General features: G+C 38.2%; 1 protein-coding gene across 1 annotated transcript in view; it reads right to left on the reverse strand.

The window, feature by feature from the left end:
• nalcn (sodium leak channel, non-selective) overlaps nucleotides 1-24,061 on the reverse strand; it is a 144,115-nt gene that overhangs the window by 12,235 nt on the left and 107,819 nt on the right. Inside the window, exons 19-33 of the mRNA XM_066686611.1 lie at nucleotides 21,977-22,118; nucleotides 21,660-21,733; nucleotides 17,246-17,347; nucleotides 15,821-15,890; nucleotides 15,628-15,719; nucleotides 14,724-14,846; nucleotides 14,496-14,552; nucleotides 13,974-14,094; nucleotides 12,060-12,191; nucleotides 10,856-11,023; nucleotides 9,501-9,605; nucleotides 9,282-9,388; nucleotides 7,174-7,294; nucleotides 6,267-6,365; nucleotides 2,047-2,140 (exon numbers count right to left, since the gene is read on the reverse strand). Coding sequence (XP_066542708.1) covers nucleotides 2,047-2,140; nucleotides 6,267-6,365; nucleotides 7,174-7,294; nucleotides 9,282-9,388; nucleotides 9,501-9,605; nucleotides 10,856-11,023; nucleotides 12,060-12,191; nucleotides 13,974-14,094; nucleotides 14,496-14,552; nucleotides 14,724-14,846; nucleotides 15,628-15,719; nucleotides 15,821-15,890; nucleotides 17,246-17,347; nucleotides 21,660-21,733; nucleotides 21,977-22,118 — 1,607 coding nt within the window. The remainder of the gene's footprint in view (nucleotides 1-2,046; nucleotides 2,141-6,266; nucleotides 6,366-7,173; nucleotides 7,295-9,281; nucleotides 9,389-9,500; nucleotides 9,606-10,855; nucleotides 11,024-12,059; nucleotides 12,192-13,973; nucleotides 14,095-14,495; nucleotides 14,553-14,723; nucleotides 14,847-15,627; nucleotides 15,720-15,820; nucleotides 15,891-17,245; nucleotides 17,348-21,659; nucleotides 21,734-21,976; nucleotides 22,119-24,061) is intronic.

The raw sequence follows: 24,061 nt of genomic DNA on the forward strand, positions 1-24,061 counted from the left end.
TCACTCATGTCATGTCAATTTAAGGAGACTTTACCCCTATGAAATCAAAGATGAATATGAAAATTGTCAATTTTTATTTCAATAATTCTCTGACGACATTATAACTTCTGAAATTGTAACTAAAACATGTCTGTCCTTTTTTTTGTTGCTATTCTTTGGGGAATTTTTGATAATATATAAATAGAATAGGGCGGCACGGTGGCGCAGCAGGTAGTGTCACAGCTCCAGGGGCCTGGAGGTTGTGGGTTCGATTCCCGCTCCGGATGACTGTCTGTGAGGAGTTGGTGTGTTCTCCCCGTGTCCGCGTGGGTTTCCTCCGGGTGCTCCGGTTTCCTCCCACAGTCCAAAAACACACGTTGGTAGGTTGATTGGAGACTCAAAAAGTGACCGTAGGTGTGAATGTGTGAGTTGCCCTGAGAAGGACTGGCGCCCCCTCCAGGGTGTATTCCCTGCGCCCAATGATTCCAGGTAGGCTCTGGACCCACCGTGACCCTGAACTGGATAAGGGTTACAGATAATGGATGGATGGATGGATAAATAGAATAAAAAAGTCCCATGTGGAGGTTTTTGGTATTAATTTTCAAACGTCAATGTAACTCATCCCCAGTGCATTATTCAGCTATGCTAATATTCATTCATTGGGCAGGTATTCTATTTTAATTCTGAGATTTGTATAATCAGTTATTATAATGGTAGGCTATTGAAAAAGGCAACGCTCCACTCTAAACATATTCAGGCTCTCCAGTATTAAAGAAAATGAATGACTTTTATGAATGACATGCTAAAACAAATTAAAACAAACAACGTGTGGCAAAACCCAGTTCATTTGGTCAGCTTCATACCTGATATTAGACCAGCTCCATGAGGCCCTGATTAAATCTGAATTAAACCAAACACCACCTGTGCCTCCTGCTGAACTTCCCATGATCGAAATATGCCTTTCGGGACAGAGTGCTCCATCATCCCAGAGGATGCAGTAATGTGATGTTTGATGTGAACATTCAAAAGAGCTCCTAAGTAAGGTGTGCATTACTTTCTGCTTCGTGTTGTTCCAAATGCCTGCCTGAGTTTTTATTAAAGTGGCTACTGTGTGTAATGTATTCAGAATAAGAAAATAAATCAAATATGTTTCACAATATTATTCATCACCTACCATCAACCTGTTAATAACTTGTTTATTTATGAGTGTGAGGAGATGAAGTGTGACACCACAAATAAAAACCCAGCATCGTATAATTGGAAGGGGGGGAAGGAACTTAATGAACAAATCCATTTCAGATTACTTGGAACACTGCCAAGGGCTGCTTTCTCATGCTTGCTTCTGGTTATACAACTCAAACATATATTTGTTAGCTATTTATTATGTTAACTGTGTTTGTTCCACATGCTGTGTACTTCATCTCATGTATACTTCATTTTGCTAGGTCTTTGCCTGCAACACATTCATTTAAACACGAGCAGCTTAAGCATCCTCAACTGCGAGGAAGTACTGCGAAGTGCAGTTTAGGGCTTAAACTCCCCAGTCAGTCAGTACACAATGTGTGCCCACAGGGGTCTGTAGGACATATCTCTGGGCTTTGCCTGACTCTCATTAGCTGAGGGCGACCCGCTGGGCTCAGGAGGGGCACGCATGCTGCAAGATTCTGCAACTTCCACTCTGGGGCTAAATGGGGTTTTTCCTCATCATAGTAAAATTGTGTTTGAGGCACATCTTCGGAGCTCAACTTTATTCAGCTGGCACAGCAGAAGAGATCTGATTAAATGCTCTCTTTGCGCTCATTCAGAGCACGAGGAGGACTCATTAGAAAGGAGAAGGAGACAATGAGAGACTTAGAAAGGGAAATATCCTCAGAGAAAAATGAGGCAGCATTAGGAGGTCAAAGCAAAAGGGCAAACTAGTCATCTATTCACATAACGTTTCTCTTTCTGACAGAATGACTCACTGTCTCTCTTTTCAGCGTTTGTCTTTTGCTGCTGGACTGCCAGTGTGTGTTAGGATAGCACAGAGAGAGAGAGATACAGAGAGAGAGAGAGAGAGAGACGGACCTGGGCGTGGGGGAAGGTGCAGTGGCTGAGCGATCTTTAGTCTGCTCTTCAGATCCTCCCATCTCCTCTGATCCACTGTCAGCAGAGCTGTGCCCTGAAAAAAAGATAAAAATCAGTGCAGAAGGAATGTGCAAGAATACACAGATCTCCTACACCAGGAAATGAGGTATGTGTCAAAATCACTGTAATGCTTCTAATAAATATTTACTACTAGATTCACATTTTCTAAAATAGTGAATAAATTTAGTTATAAATAAATGTGTTTAATAAGTACTGTACAACTGTTTTAGGTACCTGAGAAATTATATTAAAAAGCTATTCATCTGAGCAGTAGGAGTTTATTTGCTCAATCAATCAATCAATCAATCAATCAGTCAAATTATTGAAACAAATAGTAAATAATAAGCATTATTATGCTTATTATTAGCATTCAATACCTGGTTTATATTAAATCAACTGGCTTATCTAGTTCAGGGTGGTGGTGGGTCCGGAGCCTACCCGGAATCACTAGGCGCAAGGGCTGAACACCCTGGAGGGGGCACCAATGCTTTGCGTGGAGACACACACTCTCACATTCACTCACACACTCATGCCTATGGAAACTTTTGAGTCACCAATCCACCTCCCAATGTGTTTTTTGACCATGGGAGGAAACCTGAGCACCTGGAGGAAACCCATGCAGACACAGGGAGAACACAGCAAACTCCTCACAGAGGGTAACCTGGAGTGGGGCTCGAACCCAGAACCTCCAGGTCCCTGGAGCTGTGTGACCTGCTACGCCACCGTGCTGCACTACTTTAAAAAAATATTACATGAAAATACAAAAAGGCTTCCTTTCATGCTGAGCATACTGCACTGTGGGTTTATTCTGTGCAAAGCTTTTGAGCTCATTCAGACTGCAGTTCAGATTGTTAAAGGAACACTAAGTAATATTTTTACCTTAAAATGATAGCTTCAGCAAGAATAGTGGAAAGAAGGGGAAACCCCTGAATAAAAAATAAATCTTTTGCCTAGTTTTTCTTTAAGCACTTCTCATTGTAATTATTTAATCAGAGTGTAATTGATGTGAGGCTTATACACTGATCAGCCAAATTATTCAAATTATCTCCTTGTTATTACACTCTACCTTATCAGCTCCAATGACAATATAGTTACACTTTGTAGTTTTACATTTACAGGAAATAGTTGTTGGGTTGCTTTGCATACTTTGTTAGCCCTCTTTCACCTTGTTCTTCAATGGTCAGAACACTCAGTGCACAGTGTGTTAGACCCAGCTACATCTACTTTTACCTTGTAGATGCTACACCAGAGAAAATAGCTCATCTGTTGCTGTACATTTTGTTAGTCCTTCTTCAGTGCACACAGGATATATTTTTGATTGATGAATTACAGACAGTCCAGCAGTGACACAGAGGTGCTGAGAATGATCCACCACCTAAATAATACCTACTCAGTGTTGGTTCTATGGGGTTCTTGACCATAACAGAATGCCTGTAACTGTAGAACTTCAAGGTGTAGCTATAGTCAGTTGAGCTGACAAAAAGCAAAGTGAGTACAGAAATAAGACCTTTGTATTGTTTTGGCTGATATACTGCTTTACAGAGGAAAAAGTGGAGCAGCAGTCTTCCTCAAATGACTGTTCCTCCCTCTGGAAATGACCCCAAACTATTACAAACTACAAGTCTGCTCCCAAACCAGCTCAATAACCTCAATGACCTGCTTTCTCCTGTCCTCAAGGATCACTTCTGTCCAAGCCAGCCTGTTGTACCTTAAGACTTCTGTCATCATACCAGTTCCGAAAAAAGCAGCAGATCTCCCACCTGAATATCTGACCAGTTGCCTTAACATCTGTTGTCATGACTGATGCCTTTCAGAACCCTCTGCGGTTTGCCAACCTAACTAAAAGGTCAGTAGAAGTTGCCATTAGTTTGACTCTGCAATACATTCTACAACACCTGGATGACACCAACACTCATGCTTGTCAGTTTACTGTGATATCTTTGTTCATTTCCTCTTGCAGATTTTTGGATTTCAAGACTCTCCTTTTGCATTTCACTCCGATCCACACGCAAATTCCACCATAAATATACAAATACGGCCAGCAGGCGAACAAGCTACTGCTAAGTGGCGTTGTTTTTTGGAGACATGGCACTCTGCTGCCAGGCTGCAGTAATATCAGAGAAGTGCTTCTGGACTCTAACGTAGATAGATTTAGGGCAATATGCACTTAAAAGCATTCCATAGTAACATATTATCACCCATTCCTAACTCTTTGATATAAAGCTGAACTCAGATTCATATTTTATGACTATATTGTTCAAATCTTCCAGTTACGCCATAAATGTTGCAATAGCCATAGATGCCAGAAACTATTTGTTTTGCCATTTAAAGTGGCCACACATTTCAAAAAAACAATGCCACAGTGCTGAGAGTAGTGCTGGCCAGATTTGTGGATTTATAGCTGCATGTGTGTGTGGGTCGGAGTGAAATCTGAAAGGAAAGTCTCAAAATCCAATAACTTGGGAGAGGAAATAAACAAAAATATGTGTCATGAAAAACAGGCGAGTGACTTGGTCCACAAATGCAGATTCAACACTTTCTAAATGCATTTAAAGTGTGACACTGTGACTTTACAAAAATATGCTTTGAAAATGTAAACAAATGCATTCATTTTCACATAAAACATATCTATGATATATCTATGAAAACCAAAAACATGTATTCATGAATTTAACTGTATTTGTACAAATACAAGACCATGAGATAGGGACTGGGATATATTTAACTTGTGAAAAGTGAAACTCCTAGTGTCTAACAAGAAACAATGTGGCCTGGTGGGTGACTTCATTTCGGACCATCTTTGCCTCAGCACTGGTGCTTTCTCCTCCCCTGTACTCGCTCTATACCACTGACTGCACTGACAGTAATTCTGTTATACAATATCAAGTTGCAGAGACACAGTCCTGGTCCTCAGACAAACTCAAACAAACATGAGTCCTCACACCAGGATGAAGTTACACAGCTGGATTCATGTTGTGAAACTAATACTCTGGAGCGAAACACAAAACAATGACAAGTTAAGCATTGACTTAAGAAAGGAAACAAACCACCTCACTGCCTCCACTGGAAACATACAGCTCCACAGTCAGCAGAGCAAACTCCTACAAATTCCAACAGACCCCACCAACATTCAGCAAGTCCTCAGATGGGAGAGACAACACTGCTGTAAAGTCCCAGCCCTATATAAGTCCCAGCAGTGCCTTTACGTCTTATAGCAAGTCAAGAAATGTGGACTGCCTCAATCACTGCTGGTCCTGTTCTGGGCTGCCAAGAGTCCATCAAAACATCCTCCATCTCTGTCTGGTTTGGCTCTGCATCTTCACAAACCAAGCAGAAGTTGTAGGGAATGGTACAAGTTCAGAGAAAATCATTAACTATCTGCCTTCCACCCTCAAATATCTTTACTCATCTAGGATGAGGAAGAGGGTGGGAAAAGCCATGGCTGATCACTCATACCCCAGTTACTCTCTGTTCCAGCAGTTTTCATTAAATGCAAGCAACTTTAAGTATAATTAACCAGAAGTAATATATACTTGATAAAGGAACAAGGCTCTTATGTAGAAATGTTTGAGTTTCTATAACAATCTGATTGAATAAAAAGCATTCCACAGTCTCGTTAAAATATTCAACCACTCATTCTCTTGTCACATTTCTTTCTGTGTGTCCAGTAAAACACAGTAATGTTGAGACACCTCACATCCAGCTGCATTATACTTAAACTGCTGCACATGCACTTTACACACATACACACACAGATACACACAACCACACACTCACATGCATACGCTACCATTATCAAACTAACACACACTAACTGAGTGCAATATGCATGTCTTATTTTATAAAACATGTATACATGTATGTAATTATAATTAGTAAGTAATAGTAGTAATAACCTATGCCCCATTAGTAATGATTTAATTTATATTCTCAAATTCATGATGATGCCTACACCTATTTTATGTTGGCACCTGCACCAAGAGAAATTCTTGTACACCAGACTTGCTGAAGAATGATTTATAACTGCATTGCATTAATTACAAACATTTTCCATTTTTATAAGATAACTTTTTTTAATTACAGATCAAACTCAACAGCACAGGGAACTCATATTATCAGAGAAGAGTTTATTTAACAGCAAAAATAACGACAAGTCTTACCTTGTTTTCGTTAAAATTAGCTATTACAACACCCACAAAGAGAGTGAGTCCAATCATGCAGCCCAGGAAAACAAAGACATGGATGTAGATGCCATGGGTCTGTGGTGAGACAATATCAGTCAATAACAAATAATTCAGTCAGACTTCTTTAGATGAGTTTTGGGCTCTATTTTCGTGGCTGTGCTCTAAGGATAAACACACTAGTAATTTAATGCACAGAAACACTGCATCTGCCATGGGTTGAGCTACGAATTGCAACAATTAACATCCTCAAGCACTGTTTTATTTTGGAGCATATTTTGGGATAAAAATACGTTTTCACGTTAGCCATGTTGGACCTTTGTATTTTTGGACCTTATTGTATTTTTCTCACATCAAACAGGTGCAGAACATGTCAAATTTTTCACAGTGCAAACAACACCCTCCAAAAATATACCAGCACCCACAGGCCCTTGAGCAGTGGTGCTCCCTTGCAGGGTTGGCTTTGATTTGGCAATGCACTTATGTTGTGCACACATGCCTGTTTTTTCCATGCGTGGGCTTTGGGAGTAATTAAACTCATATATAGATCATTTAATATAAGGGGACATGTGCATCTTTTGATATTTTTATATTTTTTAATTAATGTGATCAATATATAATTAGACTGTACATAACTAAACTGTTTTTAGCCCCTGCAGCAAAGCCATGAGGAAACTGTCACTGCACTGTGCCACTGGTGCACAACTTCTTTTAAAGAGGTTGAGTGGAGTTAATCAGTTCGGATACTAGCTCCGTCAGTGTTTTGCTACACCTGCTGCAGCCTGTGGCCAGGTCAAATGCCTTATTCCTGTGCTTAGTTCTGCTCCGTATCCACGAAAATACAGCCCTAAGAATGCAGCAGTTACTAGTGTTCACACAAACTTACTGGATCTACTCTGTGTATGATGACATCCCTCACTTCCACCCAGCCTTTCAAAGACAGCACCTCAAACAGAGCCAGCATGGCATTGCCTACGTTGTCAAAGTTGAAGTTTCGAGGATTTGCCCTAGAAAGAGCAGAGCAGAGAGGTTAGCTGCAGCAGTCACTTCTTTTCTTGGCATTTCACTGTATGTACTAACTAAACCTAAATTTAGAAACGCAGGTCTGCTGTATTCTAGTATTTAACTGAAAAAAGCACACACACACACACACACACACACACACACACACATTTGCATCTTACAAAATGCTCCCAATTCTCTGGAAATGGGGTTTGTACAAAACCAGTAAATAGTGATTTATTTGGTCACTAATATTATCTTTGTAAAGAATGTTTATAGCCAAAAGTCATTATATAAGACTGAAAATTAATAGACTTATGTACCCCCAAGGTTTCTTTTAAAGCAAATAAATATTAAAAGTGAGCTTGTTTACCTTCACAGCAACAACATTCTTTGGAAATGCTTTACTAACTGTGAGGCATTGATTTATTCAGCCACATAAAAACACTAGGGAGATCGGGTACTACATTATATGAATGATGCTGCATAACAGCTCTGGATACAGTTGATTCTTGGCACTGAGATTGATTTTTGTTGTTTTTTCCCCCTCTCCAATGCCTGTGGTCAGTGAGGGGCTGTGATACTGTAGGTCTGTGATCATGTATCAAATGGTTTAATTTTTGTCTCTTACCAATGCTGCAGCAGTACGGGACTTGGATTATTAGACAACATACACACTAAAGCTTGCTGTGCTGATTTATGTAGAGGCAACATATATCATGCTGGCTCCAGCTGTCAATGATGATACAAAACACAGCCAGACTGAACACACTGACTGTCAAATTCCTGCCAATCTGCAATCTGAATCTGTAAACACTGTTATTATTAACACAAAATTTATGAAATAAAAGACACTGCTAGGTAGGTGCTAAAGTAATTGGATATTTTGAAGTGTTTCATTACCAAATTGATACCAAAGTGTTTCATTGCCAAATGTGTGTGGCTGTTTTTTCCCTTTGGCTGCAATAACTGCTTTTCCGCTTTGCATTAGATATTGGAAGAATATCTGGAAGAACATGATATACTTAAAAGTATTAAAGGGTCAGATACTGATGTTGGAAATTAGTTCTGAGATATAAAGATCGCTCTAGTGCATGCCAAAGCCATTGAATAGTGCTCCATCACAGTAGAGAACAGTTGTACTGCTCTAAAGCACATCTAGCTAATGCTGGGGACCAAGCTTGTTCACCATAAGCTTATGAGTAGCTCCTTCAGACAATACAATTTAATGTAATGCTGTAATGCTGAATGCTGTAATGATGATTATACAAGCTGTGCATGACTGGCCAGAGAGACTTGTAAATCATGACGAAATGCAGACCTCCAGCAGAAACTAACTATATGTAAAATCTCTGATTTTCAGCAGTGATCACATTTGTTTTTATCTGAATCAAAATGGAAGCTCCTAAAATTACACTGCAGGCTTTTGAAAAGGTTTAAACACTAACCTTTTCAAGCGGAGCTGTGTACAGCCCAAATGTTTTTATTACAGCTGCTGTTGCTCTGGTTTTAATGCATGTGGTTGCAGTTAGAGATGGATTCTTGCGAAGTCACCAGCTACATTCTGTGGAGGAGCTGTACTAATGTAAAAGTGACCAGGCCCCAGGGCTGGAAAGCACAGTTTAGGCATGCTGAGCTGATGCTCCTCATGCTGAGGAGGTACCATGCAATGGAAAAGGGCCATTAGATTGATAGCACTGCGTGACACAGAGAACAAGACAGCAAATTGGAATTCTCCACTAAATTAGGAAGAAAAGTTGAAGAATATTCAAATTGATAAATGTTTTGGTTGTTACATAAACAGGCTTTCTTATGAGATTTCTCCAAGTGTATGACAAACTACTGTCTACAAAAACAGAGACCTTTGCCTCAGACATGTCTTGGCCGATCTGCATTATTTTTAAATGGTGGAAATTGTACTAATTATATATATATTTTAACTCTTATTATTAATGCATTAAGAAGAAGAAAGGCTCCTCTAGACATCCATACCATACTCTTGGCACCCAAAATCCAGGTTTCTTTTCTTCACCTCTCAGCTTCAAGTTCAGGTTTTTGGAGATGCTGACATTGATTCTGAAGATACCGTGGCAGTCCTCCTACAAGAGTTTACAAATCACAGAGAAAGTTTCAGCCCAGAACAGTGCTGAAATTCAGCACTGCTGAGATTCCAATGCACAGAAATGAGTGAAAAAAAGGAAACACTCCTACCTCACGGATGATAGTAGGATCATTGCACTTGGCAAGTTTCCCAGCAAAAAGCTGTACCCCGAAGCTTGCAAACACCAGCATTAATGTCAAAAGAAGAATAGAGACCTGTGTGGAAAAAAAAAAAAAAATCAATAGTCTACTTTAGAGCTAGACAGCATTCCCACGGAATCCGATATTAATGCTTGTCTCATATGGAGCCGCGTAGCTGAAAGTGAATGCCAAGTAGCTAGCAGTGGGAGAACTTCAGAAAAGAGAGTCAGTCTGTTCTATTACAGGGTTACCACTGAGCACTCCTCCAACAAATGGAGGATACTTTCTATTGTTGTACACATCAGAGAAGCTGAATAACAGAATCAACATCAGTATATGAGTTAACCCTCCTAGGGCCCCCCCATGGAAATTATGCTTTGAAATGCTTATTTTTATATTAAAATAATGTCTTGCTCTCATTTGAATTATTAAATTTACTCTGTAGGCAATGCAGATTGTAAACATTTGAAAATATTTATAGGCCTGTAAATAGAATAGAACATGACATAATCTGAATTTGAGTTCTAGTTATAAAATATAGTAATGAATCCTTTTTTTTAATTTGAAAGGACAACACTTACAATTTTAAAAACGTTCTTTCCTTTTGCTTAAAAGCTCTGGATTTAAACAGATTACTGAAGTGACCAAGCCCTCCTGTATGTCTATTTATGTTTTTATACCAACAGGTTTCAGTGATTATTGTGGTTAATATTAATTTTAGAATAATATTTTAATCAATATATTTATAACCACTACATTTATATCAACTATATATAGTTTTATATTTAATAAGGCATATTAATATTCGATTCTCATATAAAATAACAAACAGCATTGCTATACATTCATATCCATGTTCGATTTACATTTACACACATATACTTATTTATTTATTGCAATTATAGTAACCAGAATGAATATTAAGGTTGGTGTGCAGTGGTCTCCCTCACTCCATTAAACGACACTAAAGAGTTAAACAGGTTTATATATGTTTTTTCATCCCACCTCTTTGGGTGTTCCTCTTTATCGAATATAAATCTGAGAATCTATATATCTATATCTGAATCTAATTCGATCTGTATGATATTTTGAGAATTAGCCCTGCTTTTTAACTCAACTAACACAGTGAACAGGAAGTCTCACACAATCAAACAAATAAGAGCCATTATTTACTTCCATGTTTCAAAATTAGGGGTATGTCAAATAGTGTTCATAAGACCTAATTTTGCAACTGGGGATTCTATTTTTGTCTGGATCCAGCTTGTTCATTTTTCTGAATGCAGTAATCTTCTGCAATAAAGGGAAGGAAAGATGCTTCTTCTCACCAGGAAGATTTCTTTGAAGCCTTTGAGGACCTCCCTCACCACCTTCCTCATCTGAGGAACGAGCTTGAAAATGCGCAGAGGACGCAGACAACGCAGCATCATTAACAGCTGAGCCCCCGATTCAGGGGGCACATCAGTGGGCATCCAGCACAGGAAGATCAGACTGATCTATGGGAAGAAAAATACGAAAGGCCAAAAGAAAAAAAAGCATAGTTAATGAATAGAAAGAGTATAAAATAAACTACTGAGGCCATTTACAGAAACTCTGACTCAAAAACCTGGCTCTGAAATCTTACATAATCCTTTTAGCTAATTCAGTTAAATTGTAGTCACAACAGATTATAAAATGACACTTTACTGTACAACTGCAACATCCATATGACACACATTGTACATAAACATCTCAGCTGATACAGACAGAAATGTTCCTGTAGATCTGCATGTTGCTGACATTATCAAAGTGTAGAATTTAATGCAAACACAAGGATTAGTGCTCCATTTAGAAGCAGAAAAGGTTTCCACTTTATAAGTATGAATTCCCAACAGCTTTATTCATAAACATTCTCGAATAGTATGCAAGCTGTAATAAACGCACATACTAAAAGCTTTGAAATAATTATGTGCGTGGATTAAGTCTTATTCTGAAGTGCAGGACTGTCATTCAAATGAGAAGCAAAATAAATAATTTAACACGTTCATTGGTGATTACGAACTGTTTGTGGCCATTTAAATTAATTAATTAATTATTCTCTAATGCTCATTAAAAAAATAAACAAAAAACATTCAACTGTTTTTTTAGACATGCATGATTTGTGTTCATTATGCACTTGAGTACTTTATAAGGTTATAGTTAGTAATTAATTTGTAGTGAGATGCAATTGATGCACTGAAAAATACACTGTGGCAAATAAGACAGTTTAATTCAGTGAATGTATGTAATAATAAATGTTCACGCCAGAAAACAGGGATTATTTAGAAATGAAGGCAAACAGTGAGCTGTGAAGTAATCAGGAAGCAATTTCTGATCTAGTGACATTCAAATGAACTGATGTTTACAGTCATTAAGGAGCGGTTTCACAAGTTTAGTCACAAGCTTGCTCTAACTCATTAGTGGAGCCTCTAATCAGAGAGAAGACTGCCTTTCAAATAAATTAGCAAGGGAATGAGCTATATGAAAAAAAAAGCAAGATAAATGGGTTTGTACCAAATAGATGAAAATGTCCATGACGCCGCCGAAATCTCGGATGACAGCTGTTGGTGTGAAGAAAAGACCATCTGCCATGATCTTCAGGTTCAGTTCAATGCTCATAAAGATGACAAACACATACTCTGCTATCTGCACACAGGAGTGACAGCAACACACAGCATGTTACAGACAAAGGTTAGCAGTTGCTAGTTTTGATCAATATGGGCATTGGTAAGTTGATATTACAAGCTGAAAAAAGTTTCATTTTGACTCCGTTTCAGTTCTTTTTTACAGTTAAATTTTATGTTGACTATTTTATATTTGGTTGTCATTATTTTTACATGTTTTTTCCTAGCCACTAGCAACAATGGCATCAAGTAGGGAGGGTGGAGACCAGCTATCTTTTTGAACCACTATTTGCACACATCATCATTAGTCCTTTCAAAATACTAATGGCCAGTTCTGATATATTAGCTAATAGATGACTGTGTTGGGTAGCACTGTGCTAACTGTGCCCTTCCAGTGAGAGTGAGAGAGTGAGTCTTACCAGTCTTAGATGGCTATTGCCTCCTTGGGTATCAAACATTTACTCTCTAAGTGATAACATGAGTGACCAGCTGACTGCCCAACCTTGGATCACTTTATATGTTACACATGTACTATTTTAATCATTATATTATATATGTTTTAATTGTTAGTTAACAATCTCCAATTGAGGTAAATTACATTACGTTCGATTTTACACATTTTATTGGTCACATGTCCACTGCTTTTTTTTTTCCTCCTTCTCATATAAGCATAAATAACATGCAGATCTGCACTCTTAGTATGCTTTTGATAGCAGTCATAGTCAAATCAGGCTTTACACTGAGAGGTCACTCTGTTGAAGAGCAGTGGCAGGCGGTGAGTAGAGTGGCTCTCTACAAAGCAGACCCTCTCTTCTCACTCTAAATACAGCTACTTCCTCACTGTCTGAAGTGCTGGGCAAAACGGTGTTTCAAAAAGCCTCACCAATGGCTGAATCAGTGAAAATCACTTTCATCTACTCCAACTTCCTGTCTACTCACTGAGAGGATGTGGGCTTTGAGGCCTCTCTGATATCAATCACTTCTAACAAACTGCTTATGAAGTACTGGACTATATTCAGTGTCATTCAAATCAGATGCAAAATGAATAATTTAACACTTTCACTGGTGATTACAGATTGCATGTGGTCATTTAAATGAATTTATAATTCTCTACTATTCTGAAACAGAAACATTCTATTAATATAGAATGTTTCAGTGTAAAGGACATAGGCCCTCTGGAAATACTATATTACTGACTGTAAATACAAGGGTAAAATTGTTAGAAATAGATAGCAGTGGAAAAATATTAAAAATCCTATAGAAGAGTTAGCACAAATCTAAAATAAAGGAACACTAGGTAGTATTTTTGCTTTATAATTACAGCTTCAAAATTACAGTGATGCTCCACTGACCTGCAATAGGAATAACAGAGCCTCTGTGGTAGCTACTCCAAGCTCAGGACTGGAGAAACTGCATTCTGTAACTTTTGGAGGAGGGTAAGAAACCATTACCCCTCCCCTCTTCCCCTTTATTTCAGGGCAATGCTGTAAAAGTTTATTACAATCTGCAACTGTAGGAGCAAAGTTATCAAATCTTACCTAGTGTTCCTTTAATGTAAAGAGACTTTACTCCAAGTAATTTTAAAGTTTGTTTTTATGAAATTTCCACACTATGCAAAAACAACAAATAAAATAAAACAAAACAATGTATGGGGAAAAAAACACCTACTCTAAAAATAGGCTTTAAATTGTTCCCTAAGTGTAAAACATGTTCAGTAATGTTCAAAATAACAGTATCATTTAGACTAAGAGTCAAGGGTGATCAAATCTATACCATAATATGTAAAGTTGTGAAGAGCTGATACCTGTAACGTAGGCGCATTCATGACTCTGGTGAAAGGAGATTCAAACATCATGGAGATACAGGAGCAGATTGTGACCACAATCATCACCCAGTCCAGATATGTGACCAACCCCAGCAGATCACTACACACACAATTTGCACGGAATACATTCAGCCAACAGCACATCTTGCATCACTGGAACAAAGTCAGTGTTCTTTCCCTAACTTTCTTCTGATCCAACAGACTGTGAAATCTGACAAGATCATTTGAGGACACAGCAATCGCTAATTTGTATTGCTAATCTATAATACCAAGTCTGTGTCCAAGTTTCAAAAGCATTTGAAGTCAGAATTTCTCCTCATTCGTCTAAGCAGAGATATCTTCCCATGAGGAAAATTAAATGAAGAAGCAACTACCAGAAATCATTTTTGAGGGTGTACAGAGAAATATAACATTAATACTTTATTAAAAAAGTATTAATGCATTAAGAACATACTTTTCTATGAATGAACAGAAAAATATCCATAAATATTGAGAACTTACTATAACTGATGATATTTCGTGCTCTTTACTGCTCCTGTTATTGGATCAGTTTTCAACCTGTTGTTCAAAACAAATAATTAAAAAAATCCAAAACCACTATAATATTCAAATATTATTCTGATATTTGTTTCAAAAACAGGCATGAGTTACAAAGTGGCTAATAAAATGTAATCAAAGTGATAAAACCTAAAATGGTTGTATTTATTTTGTGCTAACTTTGAAACCTACGCATTAAAACGAGCCCGCACAATCATCCGGCAGAAGTTCCTGAAGCGGTGTTCTCTCCCAACTATAAATAGTGGCTTGTCAAAGTAAGGATGGTTCTCTCTCAGCTCCTCTTCTTGGACTTTTCTAATTAGAAAAATTGCAAATATGAAGAAACAATTACTGTTCAAATTTGGCAATTTGAGTAACTGAATTATATGTTTAAAATGTATAAAAGTATTTAACTTCATTCATGATTTTCATTATTATATTTGATTGCACTGTATCATTTTTGAATAACTAATAATTACTTATAATTTCCAAATCCCAATTTTTATGCTATAAATTTACGTACTCAGATTTTTGCCTTAAAACCATTCTTATGTTATGCTTAATAAACCAACATAACCTCCCTCTTATTATCTAAGCACTCTAAGCAGTTTTGAGCCTGTTCCCATTTGATATGAGTGAAAAATTAATATGTAGTTCAATCATTATAATGTGAATTTGGTGACAATTTATTGTTTGCCATCTTGTTTTGAGGAAACAATAGATCATGCTTTTGCCATTTTTTAAATCAAATTAAAATATAATTGATTTTTATTATTATTTTGCACAGTAATGTTTGGTGTAAAGAAGTAGCCATGTTTTGCAAATGATCCAAATGAACAAAATTTGAAGGAACAGACGCAATGCACAATGATCATTGTTACCATTGTAAATGATCATTATATCATTGTAATGAGTTGTAAACTTACTCCATAATGTTGCTGTGCCCAAACATTAATGTAATTTTTTTCACAAGTAAAGACATGGCTGCTAGTAGAACAAGCCTTGTTTTAATGATGACAGTTTCGTACTAAGTACAGTCTCAGAGCTGACATGAATGTGTGTTTGTGTGAGACGGTGATAAAAGTTGTAGCTGTACCGTTTCATCTCAGCCTGTTCCTTCTTCTCCTGAATCATCTTGATCTCGCTGTCCTCTCTCTGAGCGTTCCGATAGCGCACAGTGCTAGAGTGCTGCATCATCACACACAGAAACATTCACAAATAACACTTCTTTATCTCAATGTCTCAGGCTATAAAACATATACCTCAGTGTGTGTGTGCACAATACTCACATCCTGGGTGAGTGTCTCCAGAGATTTGCCTCTGCTGATCCGCTGGCTGGTGGAACCATGTCTTAGAGACCTGAGGCAATGATAAGATTCACTTTCTCAGCACAACACACACTCACTGATATGAAGACAAGCTGTCCCATTCTGTTCCACTTAGTTCACCATTCAACATTCAACATTTTCTTAAGGCTTCACCTTAACAAATTCCCATACATTTTCTTAAAGCACTGCACTGACAGCAGTTCTATCTCAGCAGTCAAAATAAATAAGTATCTTCATTCTAGAGGGAACACATATAAATGACCAATTCAGTCCTGTGAGATTTCACAACCACAAGGACCCAGTTGCTCCACAAATTTGTAACTATGAGGGAGTATGTATGCAAGTGATTGAGTAATTAAAGGAGGAAGTATGTGAGTAAGAGCATCAATATCCAATTCAATGAAAATGCTTTAAAACCAGTTTTTTGTTGTTGTTGTTGTTTTTTTTAACACTAGCTTTATTAGGTACTTAAAAGTGCAGCTGAATTATATGCATTAAATATACAGATCTCAAAAGCTATAGTCCTAAAGGTGGCAGCATGGTGTTGCAAGAGGTAGTGTTGCAGCCACACATCTCCAGGGACCTGGAAGATTTGGGTTCAAGTCCCACATTGCGTGACTGTTTGTGAGGAGTTTGGTGTGATTCCCCTGTGTCTACATGGGTTGCTCTGCTCCTCTGGGTGCTCTGCTTTCCTTCCACGGTCCAAAAACACACATTGGTCGGTGGATTGGTGACTCAGAAGTGTCCATAGGTGTGAGTGTGAGTTGTGTGTCGCCCTGTGAAGGACTGGCGCCCTCTCCAGGGTGTGTACCTGCCTTGTGCCCAGAGATTCCGGGTAGGCTCCACACCCTCTGTAACCCTGAATTGGGTAAGCAGTTACAGACAGACATAAAAGTGTTTATTTGAATACTTTCAATGGGAGTGTATGTGTCTGAAAATATGTGGAGTTGTGAGGGAGCCACTACTGTGAAAAGATATTGAAATAAGGAAATCTGCAAATTAAACAAAGTGCTGGTGTTCTCAGAACAACAGACTGGACGCACCGGAGCCCAGACCTCACACTTTGGAATTACTTGGTTAAAATGAAAAGGAAAATAAATCCAACATGACCTGTGTGCTTGTGTTGCATGTGTGTTGGTTTATATGAAATGTCAGGACAAAGTTCCAAAAACCACACTCACTTGTCAGGATAATGTTCAGTTTCGGTGATATGTCAGGACAAAAAAAAATGCATGCACTGACTTTTCTAAATGTTTTTAATTAAAATAAATATTTTAATTCCTAAAACTAATAGTGCCAAAGGTTTTATTTTTGGTTATTGAGCTTAAGGTAAGGGTAAAATGGTATAGCTGTAATGTTAATCAGTATTGTGTATGTGTAGCTCACCTGCGTTCCTGGCGGATATGGTGCTGTACTCCAAGGATAGAGCGCTCTTTGGTTGGCTGACCCTCAAAAGAACCACTCAGCATGCGTTGCCTTGTGCACGCTCTGTAACCCAAATCAAAGCTTTAACAAACACACATTAACCTTATAAAAACAACGATACCGCTCTGCACACAATTACCATACTACAGCAACCACAACTTCTTATGACAATCGCAAACCAAGAGTCCACCCCAAGACTTTAAATTCCAGATCCTTGAAGAATCAAATCTTTGGGACTCAACTCCTCACTATCCCTGTTTACCTTATTCCGCTGCTTTTGCTGTGAACAAAGATGTTGCAGGGGGGCAGCTTTGGAACCAGACTTAACATAACTTTGGATATTTCAGCACAATATCTGTCACTGGAATTTGAGGAAGGAAATATTTTTTAAGATAGCTTTCTTAAGCAACAATTCATAGCATTTTAGACAAAAACTCCTCAAACTCCTAAAGGTAAACCCTCAACATAATCACAGATGCTGTGAAGCCTTGTTTTTTGCCATGTGTAAAATGATTTGTGGCTCTGTTTCCTGCTGAGGAACAGAACAGAGAGGGCAGTGGAAAAAGGTGAATGCAAATGCAAATCGAGTCCTCCTGACCACAGCCCCAAACACAGATGGAGCATTTTTCTGGTTTTATTTCCTTGTGATTGCGATTTGCGACTACAAATCAGAAACAAGTTGTTTCCCATTTTAACAATTTAAAATTAAAATCTAATGGTCCAGAGGGGCGGCACGGTGGCGCAGCAGGTAGTGTCGCAGTCACACAGCTCCAGGGGCCTGGAGGTTGTGGGTTCGATTCCAACTCCGGGTGACTGTCTGTGAGGAGTTGGTGTGTTCTCCCCGTGTCCGCGTGGGTTTCCTCCGGGTGCTCCGGTTTCCTCCCACAGTCCAAAAACACACGTTGCAGGTGGATTGGCGACTCGAAAATGTCCGTAGGTGTGAGTGTGTGAGTGAATGTGTGTGTGTCTGTGTTGCCCTGTGAAGGACTGGCGTCCCCTCCAGGGTGTATTCCCGCCTTGTGCCCGATGATTCCAGGTAGGCTCTGGACCCCCCCGTGACCCTAAAAATTGGATAAGCGGTTGCAGATAATGGATGGATGGTCCAGAGGTACACAAACCCTTACAAATATATGGCTATACTTTTTGTTTTATTATGAATTAAAGAGCCACAGTTGTAGAGCAAAAGAGCCATGAGTTAGACACTAATCTATTTAAAATGCCCAAATTCAACCTATATTCTGTACTCTATATTGTGAGATTGTGTCTTTTTGTGTTTTTCTGGATTCTTTGCAACATATTGATTGAAGTAACTATCCTTATTACTTCAGTGGGGTGCCCATATGTATGTTCTCATGATTATAACATTTCAACAAATATAAATCAAAAACATTTTTTTTTTGTCTGATGTATTGACTGTAACATGACGTGACTAATCACTGGAACCACAGAGACGCAACATTGCCCAAACATTCTTGCATTAAACATTACATACACAGCTAATCTGTTTCAATTCACACTATAGAATCTTATGTAATCGTAATGCAGAGATGCATCAGGGGTGATGTATAAGCTCTTTTGAAGCACCGCTATCCACACATTAGCAATGCATTCACAGATCGACAGAGTGGTCCCTGGGGAAGGGATTGTCATCTACCATGGTGTGGCGTGGTGTACACACATTGCATGGCAGATGGCTCTTATTAGCATACAGGGAGTTAGCACAGGTAGGAAGTAGGTCTGAGGAGCTGGCCCACTGCTGAGAGGAAAACTAATTAATCCCTTTTTAGCATAGTCAATTATAGAGCATGAAATCTAAAGCATGACGAAAAATGAAATCGAAAACACATGATGCTTTTAAGACATGACTTTAGGGCATTTTTTAAATCTCTGTGTTATGGTTTTGCACTAAATTAACAGTTATTCCGTTTTTTTTGGAGATAAGCCCAGTTTTGACCCTATATTTATAAAGCTGATTTTCCATCTGAAAACTCCCACATGCTCATGTACCCAGTCTATAGACTCAGATCCTTTTTTTTTTTAACTGTGTATTTGATAGTAAAACTGATATTTTAACTCTTATTTTAAAATTTTACAATTACAGCTTCTGATTATTGTGATGCTTCACTGAAATTAATCTGCAGGTACGTTGACATCAACTGATATTATTAACCATGTTGATAATTTCTGTTCTTTAACTGTGTTGTCCAACTGCACTACTTTTTTACACATCCCTCACTGTTCATCTCGACCTGATATTGTTGTGCTATTTACACCTCTGTTGTTTCATCCATAAAGGCCCTAAAGGAATGTGAATGAATGCACATGCAGGCGTCGTCCAATCCTCATTCAGCCTGCTAGCCCGCCACCGTTTTGTTGTCCATTAATTGCAGAGTCATGTACCAGAACACAGCTAATGACAATCTGGGCTTCAGGAGAATGTGTCAGCCTTATTTATGGCCACTCAGTGTGATGAGTGGCTGGCCGTGTGTTTGTGTGAGTCTGTGCACACAGACAAAGTGAAAGCCCCAGACGGCAGTAGCAGACGACGTGGGAAGCTTGCTGATGAGCTGTCTGGCAGGAGAGGATGAGAGTGCGAGAGGATATGGTAATAGCAGGTAGGGCCAGGGGACACTGTAGACGTGATCTGAAAGCTGATGGTGCGACTCTATAGGTGCAGGAGTCCAGTGTGACACAGCCAGGCTCACACCAGTGCCAAACTTTTAATTATTAATTAGTTTACTCATGCTGATAGTCACCCCATGCAGGGGCTAGAGGTGGAAACACCATTATCCATTTAGATCCTGTCAGGCTTCCAGCAGAGTCTGAACCTAAAAAATACATTTCCATGTCAAAGACATCAAGAATTCAGCATCACAGGGCCATAAAACAGAGGCTTCTGTGTGGTCCATGTGGTTCACTGTCAGCTAAACTGTCACTGTCATGGTACCTTTTACTCTCACTGTGGATATACCCTCAAGGGTACTTTTTCAGTATCTTTAGGTGGTGAACATAACTATCATATTCTATAATATTTGTAGACTTCTAATTTGTGTTGATTTCCTCCACCCAATTTAATTTCCAGGACTTCTATTATGCTATTTTATTTTACACTGACTTATAATGACATCATACAAATATTCACCTCTCATTTAAGTTTAGGGAACACAACTGGACTCTAAATTCACTATTGTACCGTTAAAGGTAAATTTACACTGTTTGTACATTTAACAACAATAATGCATCTGTACTGTACCTTGTAGTTGAACAACCATGACCTACAGTCCAAGAAAGACTAATTGGTGCTTGTTTTCTAGGAGGTCGACTACCTTATCTACCTACACTAGGTTGACTACCCTGTCCACTACCCTAACACTCAGCATGATGCCAGGTGACTATTAACTAATATAACTTCATGCTGAGCATTGTGTTGAGAAATGACATGCCAAGAGAAGGTTGTGCTTTCAGCAACCTAAGCTTGAAAGCACTTTGTGTGATTGTTCCTCACTTTTTTGTGTGTGTAAATATCCCTTTCTCAAATGCAAACATGAAATCATAACACTGCATAAAATATATTCATTCTCAAATGTTTTTTTTTTCTTTCTCGATCTGAAAATTGCCTCTGCCTTGGAATGCTCTCTGTGCTCAGTGAAATCTTGGGTCTGAAGTCTGGGGAGCAGCTCTCAGGCTTTTCTCAGTAAATGCTTTTGGCTGACGTCACCTTATTTTGTTACTGATCATCTACTGTGAAAATCCTTTCCCAGAAAACAAAGATAGATGACAAAAAGGGTCTGTGAAGGGTCTTTCTAAAATGGGAATATGAAAAACAGGAAACAACCCATTATCTGATTTAAAAAAGAAAGAAAAAAATTCAAGAAAATAATAACAGAAAAATGCTAAGTCTGTCTGTTTTCTGAGGCTGTGATCAGGGCATCTGCAGACGTGTTCACTTTTGTTATTCTGCTGCAACTGGGATAGCACCAGAGCCATAGATAAATACATAGAGACACTATTTAGAGTGGATGCAGGTAATTTTCCATTTTAGAGCAAAATTTTCTTACACTCATAAAAGAAAACTTTTTTTTCCCAGATAAAGCTGTCTTTTCTTTTCTTTTTGTTTTGCCATGTCTAAATGATTTCAGAGTATGGTTCCAGCCGCAGGTCTATGAACAAAAACACAAAACATGAAAGTGTGCTAGTGGGTTTCATATTTACACTCATGAGAGCGATATTTATATACGTGAGATACCAAAAAACTGCTGATACATATTTTTCAGCCCCCACTTTGTTTTTTCCTCTGTTTTTCCTCATTGTTTTTGACCCCCCCCCTCCCTAGTTTTGATATTGGTGTGGCATCTTTCTAAGTTCCCAAACATACCTCAGTATTTTATTGACGGTGGTTTCCTTTTCCAGCAGATTGCGAGCACGGATGCTAAATATTGACCTTCTCAGCTAGAGTGGAAAAAAAAATTAAACTGTGAGCCACACAGAAGAGGAAACATCACTCTCCAACATCAATATGACGTGCAATTTAAATGCATGCATCTACAAATTAATATTGGGGAAAAGGTATATACTGATGCATCTTGCAACTGGGAGATTTCAGCATTCCTCTGCTTATTCCTCAGTTTATCTGGGTATTATTTACTATGCCATTAGAGAGGGGTGAATATGGGTTTAATGAGCATGTTGTACCTTCTGATCAATGTATTTATTGTCCTCAATGGCGGATCTTTTGGAGTGGTCACAGGAGGAGGAGGAAGCTGAGGGAAGTCTGCGAAACAGACAGCTGGGGTCTTGCTGCTGACGGTCAATAAACTGCTTCATGAAGCTCTCCCTGTGCCACCCACCAACATTCACAAACAAACACAGTTGTGTAGACCACAATTACAATAATGATAGCGATTATTTCTATAAATATTCAATTTGTTATATTCATTTCAAGTATCATTTTGCAGATTTATATTCCACTGAGGCATTGAGATATATATATTTATTCATTGTGTCTTACACAAAAAGCTCAATTGTATAAATTAAAACAAGTAATAACCAAATTATAGCCAATTATCAGTTCATGTCACACACACACAAACATATATTTATACAAGTGAGCTTGTTGTTTAAGACACAACAAATTCACTCTTTAAATATTTTACCCTTCAAATATTTAGTAGATATTTATATCTAGAGTTAGTAAGCATTATAAGTCTTGCCCAAGGAACAGCAGGAGCATTCTACCCTGGAAGGGTGAGTCCAGTCTTTCTAAGTGTTTGAATGGTATATCCACCATGCCAACAAACCCCTATAATCATATATTGCAATTTGTTGGGATAATTCTACACATCAGACTTCCAAAATAGTTGAGACACTGTGTTAAAGGTAAATAAAAATAGAATGCCACAATGATGTGTAAATAATTTAAAACCTATATTTAATAGAAAATAGTAAAAAGACTCTTTCAAATGTCGCAATTAAGGAATTATTTTTAAACCCTCATTCTGAATTTACTGACTGCACCGTGTTCCATGAAATAACAAAAGTAGCAAAGTTTTGTAATGCTGCAAAATCATGTGACATGTGACACGAATGGGCTAAGAATGAGCATCTAAGATGGGGCTGAGTATTTCAGAAATAAACATGGGGAGGTGTTCATCACAGAATAATGTTACTCAACTTCAAAAAATGTCTTTATGTCAGGTACATAATATAATTAAAACTGAATATTGGCTGACTGGTTTCCAGGCCCTCAGACGGCACTGATTTAAAAACAGACACGTTTCTGTAGTGAAAATCACTGCATGGGTTCAGAAACACTTCACAAAAAATCCACTGTCTGTGAACACAGTTTATCGCTGCATCCATAAATGCAAGGTAAAACTCACAAATGCAAAGAAGAAACCATACTTAAACAGCCACTCTTCTAGGCCCCAGCTCATTTTATATGGACTGAGATGAAGTGGAAATATGTCCTGTGGTTGGACAAATCAAAATTTGAATTTCTTTTGGGAAATAATGTATGCTGCGTCCTCTGGGCTAAAGAGGAGATGGACCATCTGGCTTGTTACAATTGCACAGTTTGAAAGCCAGCATCTGAGACAGTATAGAATGCATTAGTGCACATGGCATGAGTGACTTGCACGTCTATGAAGGCACCATTTATGCTGAACAATACATACAGGTTTGGAGCAACCAAAGCATTTACTTTGTTTGGCAAGGCCTTGCTAATTTCAGTGTTGAACAGCTAAAACCCTATATCAAGCAAGAAAGAGAAAACATTTCACTTTCAAAACAACAGCAATTGGTCTTCTCACTTCCGAATCATTTACACAGTGTTGTTAAATTAATTGGTGATGCAGCACAGTGGTAAACACTACCTGTCATCAAATACACAATGGGAAAATTGTTTTTCACAACCAATAAACATTCTCAGTTCAACATGAAAATATATTTTTTTTATCTATTATCAATTAAATACAGGGTTTCAATTATTTAATTATTTTAACATCACTTAACAACACTTTACTTCAATGTACTTTTGCATGTTACATATTATATATGCACACACAAACAAACACACACACACACACACACACACACACACACACACACACACACACACATTACCTTTCAATAATATGTGGTCATGCTGCTTTACCAACACTATGATGACAAATATAGTAAGGCATTTAATGTTGAATTAATCAGCCCATTAAATTGATGGGAGGTGTGTCAGACCAGAAAAATGTTCAGAAGGGTCTAGTTTTTGCAGAATGACTGCAA

This window comes from Hoplias malabaricus, chromosome 12, assembly GCF_029633855.1.
Source record: "Hoplias malabaricus isolate fHopMal1 chromosome 12, fHopMal1.hap1, whole genome shotgun sequence".
NCBI lineage: Eukaryota > Metazoa > Chordata > Actinopteri > Characiformes > Erythrinidae > Hoplias > Hoplias malabaricus.